The following is a 16,052-nucleotide window of genomic DNA, read 5'->3' as shown; positions in this document are numbered from 1 at the left end:
CGTGACGTAATCGAGGACATGGCTGATGCCCTGTTAGCTTTGTTGGTGAGACGCTGATGCTTGAACCTCTCGTCGATATCCCAATGAAATAACAAAGCCTTCTTTATTTTCAGTCAGAATCAGGTTGTCAGGTGGTCCCCCCCTCACGAATATCCTCCAGCATCTGCTGCAGCTACCGACCCATTTCATGGTCGTATGTCTTCCTAATGAAGGCTTCATGAGAGGCATTTCATATAAAGTGCAGTTGCACAAAAAAACTTTAAAATTAGTTAATCAAAATAGAAGATATAAACTAGTTAAAAGGATTTAAAACTAAAAAAAATATATTAATTACCGCTAATTTTTGAAATCATCACTCTCTAGTCTCAGATGGGATCTTCTTATAGCTGGGCCAAAGGTGGTTGTACATCAACTTGATGATGTTGGTCATCTCCTGAGTACATGCGTTGTTCTTCGGCGTGAACCTATCAATAATCCACAGACAAACCAATATGGCAATATAAATTAAAACTTCAGAAGCAAACAACAACAATATATAGAGATTTTTTTATAAATTCTGGTAGAATTTCGTCTATAACTGGAATGCGCCACAAACTCTCTCTATCAATAATTAACTTAAATAACACCAAATATCAATAATCAATGAATAACAGACACTTTCAGCAATTCACTAATGAGAAAACATGAAACACTTTCAGCCATTCAAACTTACAGCCCTAAATCCACTAAACTTTTTCAATAATCAGACACTTTCAGCAATTCAATAATCATGAAACATGAAACACTTTTAGCCATTCAAACCTATAGCCCTAAACCTACTAAACTAGAATCAATAATCAAACACTTTTAGCAATTCAATAATTAGAAAATATAGAAAACTTAAAGTGATACTTACCATGTGCCGCCATCAGGCCAAATCGTCAATCGCTACGATGGGAGGTGGTGGAGGGGCATTAATTGCCTCACTTTCGATCAGTGAGAGGACTCTGGGGCCGTGGCTTTCGTCGCTGAAGGTAGCGTCACCGTGTCAGCAGGCTACTGAGCGGTTGGAAGTAATGTCATCGTCGTAGATGAAGGGACGTAGTTGCGGTTAGGGACCATGATGAATAGCTAGTCCACTAAACCTACAACCTGTGATATCACCGGGGTAGTCGGAGTAGAAGGAGAGGATCCAAAATTTTCAGGGGTACCAGAAGAAACACTCCATCTTCCATGATCATGACTATGACCACGACCAGCAGCCTGATCCGCAACACCTCTACCTGTCGTCATGTCTGCAAAGAGCAAAACCAGCCGGAACATAGTGAATCAACATAATTTAGACAATTTCAAACAACTCTGGCAATACTATTCTGGAATTTAGTTCAATAATTGAAACACTTTTTAAAGTTCAAAATTCAACTCAATTAGTGTACCTAAGATGATTTCAAAACATTTGCAAGTTAAAAATAAAGAAAAACAATCAACAAGAAACTCAATAGTGGTATAACACATATACCCAAAATAATATTTCTTCCTAAAATGTCACATTTTTAAAATAAGAAAAATTTCATTGGATAATTGAAATAATGTCAATTTTTTATTTACATTATGAATTCATATAAAACCAATTCAACAACCAAAAAAATTAGAAAAATCACTCCATATTCATATTTATAAACGAATTCATAAACCAATTCAATATTTCAACCACTGCCATATTCTAATCAGCATCATAAACCAATAAGCAATAAAATTAATAGCAATAACATCAACGAATCAACTATTTTAAAATTAATATAGCATGCAAAATATTAAAATGGTTACCTATTGCTATAGAGGCAAAATCGATTCTAGAAGGTGGACGATGCATAGCAACGTGTAAGCAGCACAACCATAGAGGCACAGACGATGAGAGACGAGCAGCAACACCCACCCACAAAGACGAAGGAGAGGCAGAACGAGGCGCAGGGACATGTGAGCAAGAAGAAAAGTTGAGCAACAGGGACGTGAGAAGGGAGAGAGGCGAAGCTGGGCAGTGGCAGTGGTGGGTCTGTGATGTGGCGTGCCAGTTCCAAGAAGGGAGAAGGTGAATGGTGAAGTGGTAAGGAGAGAAAAGGAAGAATAAGTAGAAGGGAGGGGTGTCAGCGGGTGGATGGGTTGACAGCGATAGAGAGGGGGCTATGATGGTGGTGGTGTCAGCGGCGACAGATGGTAGTGTTGGGAAGAGAGGAGGAAACGGTAGTTAAGTGTGTGTGTCTGTGTGTGTGTGTGAGGGGGAGAGAGAGAGAGAGAGAGTCTCGAACAAGGAGGAAGAGGGTGTGTGTGTGTGTGTGAGAGAGAGAGAGAGAGAGAGAGAGAGAGAGTCTCGAACGAGGGGGAAGAGGGTTCGCAATTTGAATTTACGCGCTCTTACCATCGGATTTATTCAATGGTAAACCATTGTAGGTCACCAAAACGCAGCATTTCACTAATTGGGTCTACCGTTGGATTTTTCTGACGGTAAAGGACGTGCCAATTTTTTTCCCTCTAAATATTACCGACGGATTTATCGTCAGAATTCAAAATCCGCCGGTAATTACTTAACCTTATGAATTCAACGTTGTTACCATTGATAAATTAGCCGCTATTCTATGATGCTAAATCTGACGGTACTCGACGTTTTTCTTGTAGTAATTTTTATATGCATATCTTTTTCAATTTTTTTATTTATCTTTAATTTTTCACGACTTATTTTTTAAACTATATTTTCCTCTTTTTCTCCTTTAAATATTTATTACATATAATTTAAAGAAAATGCTAATTCTATCATTAGAATTAAGATTCAATTATTCCAAAAAAAAAATAATTTTTAGGTAACTTTATACCTATCAATGTAAATTTTCTTTTACTAATATATATATATGATGCAGGAGCACTATTAGGTTATTAGCAATATTAGTTAAAATAGTAAAATTTAGTTATGTTATTATAATATGCATATGAATTAGTCCCACATTGCCTAATATTCAAAGACTTCCCTTCCTCTACTAGTATAAATATGTGTATGTACCCTTTTTATTTATAAATTGAATTAGTTGAGTTATATATTTAAATAAGATGCATGTTTATCTTCCTCTAGCCTCTTTGAAAGTAAGATGTGTATTCTTGGCTTAGTCAACTAAAATAAGCTTTTGACTATTTTCACCATAGTGAAATTGTTAACTTCATCAAAATTGGTAATCCAAACAACATCCCAACATATATATATATATATATATATATATATATATAGAGAGAGAGAGAGAGAAATAAATAATAAATATGAAACAATGAATATTAAAATTAATAAATTAATTATTCGTGAAAAAAACTAAACTCTTTTATATGATAATAAATTAAATAAATGAATAAGATTCTTATATGAAAAACAATAATTAAAAAATTTATCACTTGATTTTTTTTTGTCTACCATATTCTTTTCCATGGCCGATTGGGACTTTTATTTCCAGACTTCTTTAATAAAAGTTGCTTTTTTGACTCTGTGGATCTATTCTCAAATAATCCATAATAACTACAATAAAATCATTTTTAGTGACAATCTTTTAGTAATAATAATAACATAATGGTCATTATATATCTTATTTAACTTATAATTTTACGATAATTATATATTTACTATTATTATTATATATTATGATAATAATTATATATTTTTTGTGGCCACTAAAAAATTTTTTATCAACAATTATATAATTGTCACAAAAACATTTTAGTGATAAAAATATATGATTAATGTTCAATTGTTGATAAATAGGTTAGCACTAAAAATAAAATAAATGATCGCTAAAAATAATTTTTTTAATAATAAATGGTAGAATATAATTTCCAAATTTTTATAAACAAAAATATTAGTTAAAAATATATAGATGAATTGGTATAAACAACTAATATAATTAACATTATGCTTATTATCTTTCTTAGACTTATTTTATATATTATACTAGGAATAAATAATTTAAAAAAAATGTAATAATACTACTTAACAAATGTTATAATAAGTGGGACAAAAGTATTTCAAAATTTATAAATAAGACATATATTATATGAAGAATTGTGTCCCGCAAATATGTGGAACAAAGTTTATGATTTATCTTAGTCACACAATATTTATTTTGAGTTGATAGCCAACCAGACAACTTTCAATATATATATATACAATACTCGCCTCACATTAATCTTTGTCATTAACCAATAACATTATTGAAAGAATTTCAAGTATATAAATACACAAATATATTAATTAAAATTAATTATTAAAATTATTAGAACATCGATATTTTAAATATATTTAAAATCTTTTTTATATGATTTATATGTTTGGCGGAAAAGAATTTGACCTTGAATATATTATTTTGTTCCTGTGATCAAATTATTGGCTTGAGATGAATGTTATGAGTACACAGTACACAACATTATCCTTCTCGTATATTTGTGTGGCTACGATCAAATTCTGTCTCTTCCACCGTTTTCCAACTAGCTAGGGTTTGTACTTAGCAGACACATGCATAGCGCAGTGTTAAAAAGGAAAAAAGAAATAATAATAATAAAAAAATAAAAAATATGATTGTCTCTGCAAATAGGGTTTTTGTCATAAGCAACAAGCAAGTATGGGGGGTCAGCGTAGTAGCATCCCACACACTCCTGAATCAATTTGTCTTGTTAATTTGTCTGCTTTAAAAGTATCTTATTGAGGTCACGGGAATGTCTTATAGTGATGATGCCTTTTGTTTTTATTTTTATTTTCTGCATTTATTTTATTTTATTTACTTTTACCATACATTATTTAAAAATTTCTTACATGTCATTATATATTGAAAGAAAAAATACATAAATTAATCTCCAAAAAAAATTATAGTGGACATTTTTTGTTTTTAAATAATATTTTTTATTCTCTTAAAGTTTTCAAAAATTATTTTTGTCAAATTAATTGATTTCTATGTTATTTTTAGTCAAATTTTTAATATACGTTTTGAGTAAATAAGTTCGTCACAAATTTTATTATAATAAGACAATTAAATTTAAAAAGTTATCGCTAGCTACAAGACAAATTACTTATTTAAAATAATTGAAAGACTGGTCTTTCTAATGAAATTAATTTTCGAAGATTTTTAAAAAATAAAAATTTATTATAAATCAAAGTGTTCGATCTAAAATTATTTAAAAATCAATTTAAATGTTTAAGATATATAATAATGATTTATATTATTTATAGTTTAACTTATAAGATTACATTATTATAAATATAATAAGAATAAATTACAAATATAGTGAAAAAAAAAGCTATATAATTAGGATAACAAGTGAGTCGAGTTAAATCGATCTAAACCAAACTCAAACTTAACTTACACAATTAAAATTAAACTCAACTCACTAACAACCAAACTTATTTATAAAGATTAAGATTGATTCACTAAAAACTTACGAATTTACTCGATCTCAAATAACATAAACATATATAATCAATAATTTTATATAAATAAATTATACTTATATAGTATCTATCTATCAATTATACTTTATTCTCTCTAACAAAATCATATCTTAAAAGATAATCATAAAATTTTATATCAAAACATTAATATATAGATATGGTACTCTTCTATATCATAAATAATATTTAATTAATTAGATTTGTCATGTTTTTAGTTCAATCCATTCAATTTTTAATAAAATAAATAAAGATATTAAAATTTAGATATGACAAAAATAAAAACTAATAATGCATTATCATATATTTAACATGAATTTTATAATTATGTGTTTAAAATTATCATTTTTATTATAAATTAAAAGTATAAAATACATCGTATATGTATTAATAAAATAATTATAATAAATAATATATATAATTAAATTAACTCATGAGCTATGGAGGTGAGCTCAATTCATTTGTATACATATTTATTTTTGCTTTGATTTACGTATTTATTAATCCAAAAAAAAAAATTTGGAGTTACACGCCAGGCAGCCATATTCACACACCTGGCATATGAATAAGGAAGCTCCCGGGACATTTTTAAAATAAATACCCTTCGTTTAAAATTACATTGATTAGGGTTTATCTATTTTTTTTTCATGCACATATGTTTTTATTCATGATGTACACTCATTTTTCTGTTAATCTTTAAATTTAATGTAAATTTTAAATTTGATGTTGGTAAAAGACATATTTAAATAGATTTTAAATTAAATAAAAATACTTTATTTTTTTTAAAAATATTTTTTTATTTAAAAAAACCAATTAAAATTAGCACTAAATCCGGTAGTGACGGACTAGGTGTTTCGACAACATTCAAGAATGTCTAGCAGATAATAAAAATAAATTTAAATTAGTCTATTAATTATCATTATAATAAATAGATAATATTAAATATAATTATAAATATTAAATTAAATAAGATAATTTAAATTATTATTTTTTAATTTTAATATTACTTTTTTTGTAAATACAATTTTAATTAGCACATCACATTTTCACACATTCATTAAAAAAAGGATCTATTAACTTTAATGCATTTAGAAAACAGAAAATAGATATTGTCAATTCTATTTTGATAATAACGTTTTTTTTTCTATAAATTTATACAAATATATAATATAAAAATATCATATGTGAAATGACATTATTAAAAATAGAATGAAATTATCATTTTCTTAAAATGCACTCATATATGGATATGTTTAACAAAATCATTATTTGTAACCGATGATATAAGTGAAATTGAGGGCAATTTACGTAAATAAATAAAGTGGGAGAGTTATTTACGTAAATGTGCAAATCTGTTTGTTGTTACGATTTTGTGCAAAATGGATTTATATGTAAACCGTGGCAACCCACCACGGTTTCTAAACATGTATAAACCGTGGGAGGTCACCACGGATTAGGAGCAAATTTTTGTAGGAGGAAACCGTGGTAGGTCACCACGGTTTATGAAGGAAATTTGGCAAGAATAAACCGTGGGGAGTCACCACGGTTTATGAAGAAACTTGTTTGCACATAAAACCTTGTGGGTCACCACGGTTTATGTGTGGTAAATAATGGCCAGAAAACCTTGTTAATTTTATGTCCAAGAGACACAAAGCTGTTTATTATAAAAATCATTATTTTTATAATAGAAAGAGTACAATAAAAAAAATCAGATAATACTAAGAAAATGATTTTTATAGTGCTTAAAAAATTGATGTCTATTTACTAAAATATAAAAAATTAATATTTAATTTAAGATGATGAAATTTAATAAATTTAAAATATTTAAAATTTGTTATGTAAAATAAATTAGAAAAAAATTAGACTCTAATAATAAACACCATGAAATTTTTGGATTTTGTTCGGTGGTCGGGTTCCAAACAGGTCGGGTGGACAGATGGAGGGGTGAGGGCGCCTTAACTTGGGTCGCACTGCTTGCGGGTTGTCGAGTAGCCGAGCACTGGTCGTGGAGAGATGATGAGGGGGGGTGCCACCTGCAAAGACACTCCGACGCTCAAGTCAGCAATGTGCAGGCGGGCAGAGTGATAGGGTGAAAGAATGTGACGTACCTCGGGGGAAGAGCCATTCTTCCCCTTATATACATGTCAGTAGTGGGCCCCCAGAGAGGACAGACCCATATCCCCCAAGGACATTGTCCTGCAGCCGCGTGCCGGACCGTACAGGACGCGTGTCCGGGTCGGTTAAAGGGCGCGTATCCGGGTCGGGTAGAACTTGGGTCGGGTCGACCCATGCGGACCTTGGGCCAGGCCGTAATAGTGCCCCCACGCGCCAATGGTAGTCGTGGGGGCTACCAATGGCGCGTCGCCTCGCAACTCGTCTGGTCGGCCGTTCGTGGGGGGGACATGCCCCCGGCGCGCGTGTCCTTTGGTTGCACAAGCAACCGTTTCATCGCTTCGTTTCCTGCGTCGAGCATTAAATGCTCATAATGGGGTGGAAAAACCTTGTTTGAAAAGACTATCTTGCCCCCAGCCGTTTCGCGCTTCCTAGGGTGGTTTTTAAATGTTTGGTTTTGTGCGTTCTGCTCTTTTTCACACTCCCTATTCCTCTCTTTCTTCGCCTCTGCTACGAGATTTCTGTGCATATTGTTGTGGTGCCTTGCATTTTTACAGTTTCGCAACTTCATCTTCTTCTCATCAATTAAGGTAACTTTCGAATCATTCTCCCTTTTGTGCATTATTTTCGCATGCTTGTTGCTTGGTTTTGTTATGGTTGTGTGGCCTTCCAATGGCGGTTACTCGTGTTAGGGAAGGGAGGAGCCATTCCAGGGTAGGCTTTTTCCTGTCCACCTCTAGTGTTTTGTCCTTAGTTGGGGAGTAGTGGTGTGCTTGAACTGAGCAACCGATCTACCGATCTCTTAGACTAACTGGATGATCCCCCCGTGTAGGTATGGCTCGCACGGTCTCCCGGGCTTCCGTTAACCCCGCGGCGTATGATCCGTATGCCTGGGTCGTTTCCGACGTGAAGGAATCACCCAATCAAATGGGCGAGGAGGAGCTCACCGAGTTTCGACAAGCCGGGTACCTATGTGGAGGGACTGACGAGGAGGCTAATTATGATGTCTTCGTCCCGGCTCCTCACGAGCGATTGTACGAAATCAACTTCCAACCTCGCCAGGTCGCCGACTGGATCTGGTTCTACAAAGCCATGTTCACTCAAGTCGGAGTCCGTATACCGTTTTCTGCCTTTCAAATGGCGCTTTTGAATCGAATCTCCGTGTCACCGTCGCAGTTGCATCCGAACAGTTGGGCCTCAATCCGCTGTTTCGAGATGGTCTGTGAATATCTCGACCTGCCGGTGTCCGTGGATGTTTACCTCTTCTTCTTCACCCTCACAAACCCTTCCAAGGAGGGGAAACACAAAAAAGGGTTCATGTCCTTCCGGTCTGCCCAGGGTCGGAAGATTTTCGGGTTGTTCGAAGATTCTTACCATGGTTTCAAGGACAAATATTTTAAGGTCCGCCCTGTTAAAGGTCGTCATCCCTTTTGGTTGTCCTTGGAGGGGGTACGGCTCATCCCGACTTATTGGAGTTTCGGGGCGGGGTCCAATAGTTTTATTAAGGTAGCTTATAGGAGTATGTCGAAGGTGGATAAGCAAATTGCCGAGGTATTGATGGCGGTTTTTGGGAAGAACCCAGTAAATCCCCACCTCCTCATGGGTGACCGGGAATCCGGCCGTAATTATATTTGTGAGGAGTTCTTTACTTTACCTTTTACCTTTTTTTTTTCTTTTATTGATATTGTGTGGCGATTAACCGACTTTCCTTGCTTTTCTGCAGTGGATATGTCTGCGTCGGTTACAGGCCTTCCCGACTTGTTTCAAACCTTTTTGGGCGCTGATGACGAGGAGGGTGATGAGCAACCCGCTCCTGAGGGGTCTGCTGCTCCTCCGGAGGATCAGGATGCTCCCGAGCAGAAGGCCGCTACCGACGACATCGGCACCTCGGCCCAGGGTGCCGTGGTTGAAGGTGGCACAGCAGTCCACGCCTCCCCTTTTCGCGAGGTGATTGAGACTGGAGGCTCTATGCCTAATCCAGACGATGATGAAGAGGTGGAGGAGGTCCCCAAGCTTAAGAGGAAGAGGAAGATGTCCTCCAGTCCCGAGGGGGCTCTTACCGTTATGGAGAGGAACTTTGACGCTGGGAACTTTATTGATTCTCAGCTGATCCCTGGTACCGAGGAGCACTTCCAGGAGTCTTCCCTTGCCGGGCAAGCGAGGTGGATGTACCGTACCCTCTTGCGTGGCGCCGTGATAGCCCGGAAGGCGGAGTTTGAGCTATCCGGGATGGAGTCCCTCCGCAGGAGGTTGGAAACTGCTGGCAAAGCAAATAATGAACTGAAAAGTGAAGTTGACACTCTCCGGGAGCAGCTGACCCAAACAAATGAGAAACTTGACGCCGCAGAGAAAAAGGCTACTGCTGCCGAGAAGAAAGCCGCCACGGCTGAAGAAAAGTTGAAAGAGTCTGGCGACACGGTTTCTCGTCTTGTGGAGCGCGAGATGACTTTGGAGAGTCAAGTCGGCGCGGCACAGAAACGGGTGGCCGAAATGGAGAGGGAAAAGCAAGCCGTGGAGGCCGAATTGGCGACGTGGAAAGCTAAGTATAAAGATGTCTTGAAGCAGGGGAAAGGTGCGATCCTGGCTACCGAGGACGCCCTCAAAGCTCAAATTAAAATTGTCGCCCCCGAATTCGACACGTCGGCGATCGGTGTCCGCAAGGTTATTCAGGATGGCAAGGTTGTCGATGTTCCCAAGAAATGAGTTCTCTTTTTATAGTTTTAGCCGCTTTGTTTTGACTTGTAAACTATTTTGGTTTTAGCCGTTTTTGGCTTGTGAACAATTTGTTGTTTAGCCGTTTTATCTTGGCCCGTGATTAACGACTGTTTTAATCGTTTGCTCGTCTTGCCGTGATGAATTTCTCTTCATTCATTTGGTTGTATTTCCATTTCTTTTAACCGTTTTTGGTTTATTGTCGTCACTTATATCAATGGCCCATGGCCTTTTGCGTAGTTGTTACGATTGGGGTTGACGGGTTCCCGGGGTGATCAGTCCCGGGGACGCGCGTCGTCGTTGGACGCGGTGGTTTATCTGGAAAATTAAGTGACAAAATAGGAGAGAAAATTTGCACAAGTATATCTTATTCGGTAACCACATAATGGATTTGAAAACTATTATAAAGTTCAAGCGACAAATTAACTACTTAGCTAGATTAGTCGGCATGTCGTTCTGTCCTTTAGGAGTAGAATCTTCTAAGGTTGTCCGCGTTCCATGTCCTCGGGACCTCCTTGCCATCAAGCTTTTCTAACTTAAAGGCCCCTTTCCCCATCACCTTTTTGACTCTGTAGGGGCCTTCCCAGTTTGCCGCTAGCTTGCCCTCTCCAGGGGTCGGCAGGCCGATATCATTTCGCCTTAAGACGATGTCGTTTGGCTCGAACTCCCTTTTGAGCACTTTGGTGTTGTAGCGCAGAGCCATTCTTTGCTTCAGTGCCGTTTCTGTCAAATGGGCCATTGCCCGAGCTTCATCTATCAGGTCCTTCTCCACGGTTTCCTCTACTCCTTTCAAAAGCAACCGCGGACTCGGTTCACCGATTTCTACGGGTATTACTGCATCTACCCCGTACGTTAGTCGGAAGGGAGTTTCCTTGGTGGAGGATTGCTCGGTTGTTCGGTAAGACCAGAGGACCGATGCTAGCTCGTCGGCCCAAGCACCCTTTTTGTTGTCCAACCTCTTTTTTAGCCCTGAAAGGATAACTTTGTTGGCGGACTCTACTTGTCCGTTTGTCTGAGGGTGTTCTACCGAAGAGAACCTTTGCCTAACACCCAGGCCGCTGAGAAATTCTGTGAACTTTTTGTCAGTAAACTGTGTACCATTGTCCGAGATGACGACTTTCGGTATCCCAAATCGTGTTATAACCTGCCTCCACATGAATTTCCTGCAATTGGCCGAGGATATGCTAGCCAGTGGCTCGGCTTCTATCCATTTGGTATAGTAATCAATTGCCACTATGAGATATTTGACCTGCCCGGGGCCGACCGGGAAGGGTCCTAAGAGGTCGACTCCCCACTGAGCAAATGGCCGGGAGGCCGTTAGCAAGCTTAGCTCTGAGGCCGGCGCCCTGGCAAAGTTAGCGTTCTGCTGGCACTTTACACACCTTTTGACAAACTCTTTGGAATCTGCCATCATCGACGGCCAGTAGTATCCAGCTCGGATTAATTTCCTTGCTAGGGCTTTGCCTCCGATGTGGTGCCCACAGCAGCCCTCATGGACTTCCCTGAGGACGTAGTCCGTCTGGTCGGGGCGTAGGCACTTCAGTAGGGGTTGGTTGAGCCCTTTCTTGAATAGCTGTCCTTGGATGACGGCGTATTTGGCCGCTTCTCTCCTTAACTTCGCCGCATCTTTTTCATCACCAGGGACTTGGCCGTGTTCTAGGAAGTTGATGATGGGGTCTAGCCATGAAGGACCTAGGCTCGTTACGTGCAGTGTGATTGCTGGTTCTCTTGTCATGCCTTGGATGAGAGACCGGTTGCTCTCCCCTGGCTTTGTGCTGGCCAACTTTGATAGGAGGTCTGCCCGTGTGTTTCTTTCTCTGGGTACGTGATGGACCGTGATCTCTTCGAACTTTTGACTCAAGCTTTTAACCTTTTCCAAGTACTTTTGTAGCAAGGGGTCTTTGGCCTGGTAGCTACCGTTTACCTGGGAAGTGACGACTTGGGAATCGCTGCATATGTCCAGCCTTCTCGCGCCGACCTCTGCCGCTAGAGCTAAGCCTCCTATGAGGGCTTCGTATTCCGCTTGGTTGTTCGAGATGGGAAACTCGAATCTAATCGACTGCTCGTATATGACCCCAATCGGGCTTTCCAGGATGATCCCGGCACCTCCGAAGGTCTGGTTGGAGGCTCCGTCCACATGGAGCTTCCACCGTGTTCCCATGTCTTTGCCTGGGTCTCCCGTTACTTCAACTAAAAAGTCCGCCATGGCTTGCGCCTTGATGGCTTGCCGGGGCTCGTACCATATGTCATATTGGGAGAGTTCGATGGACCAAGTCATCATTCTTCCCGCCAGATCGGGCTTTTGGAGAACTTGCCGGATCCCTTGGTCCGTTCTGACGACAACTTGGTGACTTTGGAAGTACTGTTTTAACCTTCTCGAGGAAGTTAGGAGTGCTAAGGCTAGCTTCTCCAACTTGCTATATCTTAATTCTGCCCCCTGCAGGGCCTTGCTTATGAAATAGACTGGCTGTTGAGCTTTCCCGTCCTCCCGTACCAGAACTGCGGCTAGGGCTTCGCTTGTTATAGCGAGGTACAGGTATAGTGGTTCCCCGTCCTTTGGCTTCCCGAGAACGGGAGGTGCCGCCAGGATTTCCTTGAAGTGTTGAAAGGCTTCTTCGCATGCGGGTGTCCACTCAAACGCCATCCCTTTCTTCATGAGGTTGAAAAATGGCAGGGCCTTTGTCGCCGAAGCCCCGAGGAATCGAGATAGCGAAGTTAACCGTCCTGCCAACCTCTGGACGTCCCTGATGCAACCCGGGCTCTTCATCTGGATTATTGCCTGGCATTTCTCCGGGTTAGCTTCTACCCCTCTCTGAGTTATCATGAATCCCAGGAACTTGCCGGCTTCCATGGCGAAGGCGCACTTGAAGGGGTTCAACCTCATACCGTGTTGTCGGAGAGACGCAAATACACTTGCCAGGTCGTTCAAGAGGTCGTCAGGTTGTGTTGTTTTTGCCAGGATGTCGTCCACGTAAACTTCAACCGTTTTCCCTATGAGGTCGTGGAATATCCTGTTCATCAGCCTTTGATATGTTGCCCCTGCATTTTTCAAGCCGAACGGCATCACCTTATAGCAAAAGGTTCCTCCTGGCGTTATGAACGCCGTCTTGTCTTCGTCGGGACGGTGCATCGGTATCTGATTGTAACTGGAGTAGGCTTCTATGAAACTCAGATACCAGTATCCCGCCGCGGCGTCGACGAGTGCATCTATGTTGGGGAGGGGGAAGCAATCTTTGGGGCATGCTTTGTTAAGGTCTGAGTAGTCCACGCACATTCTCCACCTGCCGTTGTGCTTTCTTACCAATACCACGTTCGAGAGCCATGTCGAGTAGTCCACTTCTCGTATGAAGCCTGCTTCTAGGAGGCCGGCCGTTTGCTTGGCTACCTCCTCTGCTCTTTCCGCCGACATCTTTCTTCTTCGTTGAGCCACTGGGCGTGCTTCCGCTTTGACGGCTAGGTGATGTGAGATGATTTTTGGATCTATGCCTGGCATGTCGGCTGGTGTCCAGGCGAACAAGTCCCTGTTGGCCCTTATCATTTCAATCAAAGGCTCATTCAGCTCACGTGGGAGGTTCTTGTTAACGAATGTAAACTTTTCCTCTTCGTCACCGATTCTAAACTTCTCGAGGTCCCCTTCTGGTTCTGGCCTCGGCTTGTCCTCCACTCTGGCGTCAAGGTCGGCTAGGAACACGCCGGATGCTTCCTTGGACTTCTTCCTGAGGAAAAGGCTGGCGTTGTCACAAGCGACCGCCGTCTCGAGGTCTCCTCTTATGGTCCCTATTGATCCATCATCGGTGACGAACTTCATAACTAGCAGCTTGGTGTTGATTATGGCTTCAAAATCATTGATTGTTTTTCTTCCCAAGATGATGTTGTAGGCTGTGGAATCTCGGAGGATTACGAACTCAGCCATCGCCGATCTTCGACCTTGGATTTGCCCCACTGAGATTGGTAGGGAAATGACTCCGTCCGGTTTGATGAAGTGGTCGCCTAGCCCGATAACCCCGTGCTGGTGAGTCGTCAGGTCGGCGTCCTTTAGCCCTAGTGCGTCAAAAACGTTGCGGAACATGATATTTGAATCAGCTCCTGTATCGACAAGGATCCGTTTGACGAGGCCGGTTCCCACTCTGGCCGTTATGACCATGGGGGGGTTTTCCGGGACGTCGCTGAACCATTGGTCTTCCGGGCCGAAAGAAATGGATGGAGGTTTTTTAGAGCTTTGCTGGCGGGGATGAGATCGCCAGAACCTTGGCGTCTTTCTTGTGTGCCGACCGGGATTTTGGTGCAGCGTTTTTTGCCGTTACCACGTTTATCACAGTGAGGCCATGGTCTCTGTCTTCGGGTTCCTGTCGCCGCTTGGCCGAGCGTGTCTTGCCTTCCTCGTCTTGATCGCGATAACGTCTTCTCGGTTCCCTGATGAGATGGGAGAACGCTGCTAGCTTTCCTTCCCTTATCGTTTGTTCTAGTGCATCCTTTAGGTCGAAACAGTCTTGTGTTTGATGGCCGTATCCCTTATGGTAATCACAATAAAGGTTCTTGTTTCCTCCCGTACGGTCCTTAAGTGGTCGAGGCTTCGGAAGAATTCCTTTCTCAGCTATTTGCTGATAAACTTCCACGATGGAGAGGGTGAGTGGAGTGTAGTTAGTGAATTTCCCGACTCGAGGGAACGACCTAGGTGCTTTGTTTGATGCCTCCTCCCTGGCCTTTTCTTTTGCTCTCTCACCGTCGCCACCGGACTGCCGAGCCTGGCCGTAACCGGACTGCCGCTTATTGGCAGCCACGACTCGACTGACTTCCTCGTCGTTTATGTACTCCTTGGCCACCGTCTGGATTTCGTGCATTGTCCAAACCGGCTTCGTGGTGAGGTGCTTTCGGAAGTTCTCGTTGAGGAGGCCATTTGTCAGGCAGAGACTGGCCACCGAGTCGGTTAGGCCGTCGATTTCCAAGCATTCATCGTTGAACCGATCTAGGTATCTCCTGGTCGGCTCTCCTTGTCTCTGGGTTACCCCTAGAAGGTTGATAGGATGCTTGGCCTTTGCTATTCGCGTTGTAAATTGGGCCAGGAATGCACGGCTGATGTCCGAGAAGTTGTAGATGGAACCTTGAGGGAGGCCGTTAAACCATCTGATCGCTGGTCCTGCTAGGGTTACCGGGAAGGCGCGGCACCTTACTTCGTCTCCTACTCCTTCTAGATTCATCATGGCCTCAAAGGCCGTGAGGTGTTCTAGAGGATCTTGAGTTCCGTCGTACCTCATGTCCGTTGGCTTGTCGAAGTGTTTCGGCAGCCGGACCTCGAGGATAGATCGGTGGAACGGGGTGACGCCCATTATGACAGGTTGTCGTGTTCTTCCGTCTTCGCGACCTCTTGTCGCTCGATGGGTCGGTCTGCCGCGGGAGTAGATGATCGTATCATTTCGTCTCCTTCTCACGGGTGACTCCTCCCGCGAGCTTTCCGCTTCCGTCCTCAGGCGGCTTCGGTGGGAGTCTTCCTCCCCGCTTCCAGGAGACGGGGTGTAGCTCGGGTCGGTGGACCGTCCCTCCCGCTCCCGGTCGGCAATCTGTCGTTCTAGGTTCTGAACTCTGTGGCGTAGCTCCTGCATTATTATGGCGCTATCGTCGCTCGTTCCTCCGAATGGTCGTGTCCTCGTGTGTCGATGGGGGGACCTCCGCCGCCCCCCTTGCGAGGCGACGGAGGCTGCCCCCTCCGCTCCGGCTGCCCGAGCGTGGTCGCCGGGACCCAGTACGACTTCCATTTAGACGTCCCCACAGACGGCGCCAA

The 16,052-nt window shown here is 41.3% G+C and overlaps 1 protein-coding gene across 1 annotated transcript; it reads right to left on the bottom strand.

The window, feature by feature from the left end:
- Nucleotides 1–10,736: 10,736 nt before the first annotated feature.
- LOC130966021 (uncharacterized) lies at nt 10,737–14,417 on the bottom strand. The gene is made up of 3 exons (XM_057890769.1): nt 13,575–14,417; nt 11,523–12,866; nt 10,737–11,417 (listed from the first exon to the last, which is right to left on the bottom strand). Exons 1-3 carry the CDS (start codon nt 14,415–14,417, stop codon nt 10,737–10,739), a joined length of 2,868 nt encoding a protein of 955 aa, XP_057746752.1.
- Between the last annotated feature and the right edge of the window lie 1,635 nt (nt 14,418–16,052).

The sequence above is a fragment of the Arachis stenosperma genome, chromosome 3 (genome assembly GCF_014773155.1).
Source record: "Arachis stenosperma cultivar V10309 chromosome 3, arast.V10309.gnm1.PFL2, whole genome shotgun sequence".
NCBI lineage: Eukaryota > Viridiplantae > Streptophyta > Magnoliopsida > Fabales > Fabaceae > Arachis > Arachis stenosperma.
The sequence above is the reverse complement of the archived record's forward strand: the minus strand, read 5'-3'. Positions and strand labels throughout refer to the sequence as shown.

Excerpts from the sequence above, each read along its gene's own strand:
- LOC130966021 (XM_057890769.1), bottom strand. The coding sequence starts at position 14,417 with ATGGTCATAACGGCCAGAGTGGGAACCGGCCTCGTCAAACGGATCCTT. Across the intron at positions 12,867-13,574 it reads GGCTCTCGAACGTGGTATTG|GAAATCCTGGCGGCACCTCC; the intron begins GTAAGAAAGCAC and ends CAACACTTCAAG. Across the intron at positions 11,418-11,522 it reads TCCCGGTCGGCCCCGGGCAG|GTTATAACACGATTTGGGAT; the intron begins GTCAAATATCTC and ends ATGTGGAGGCAG.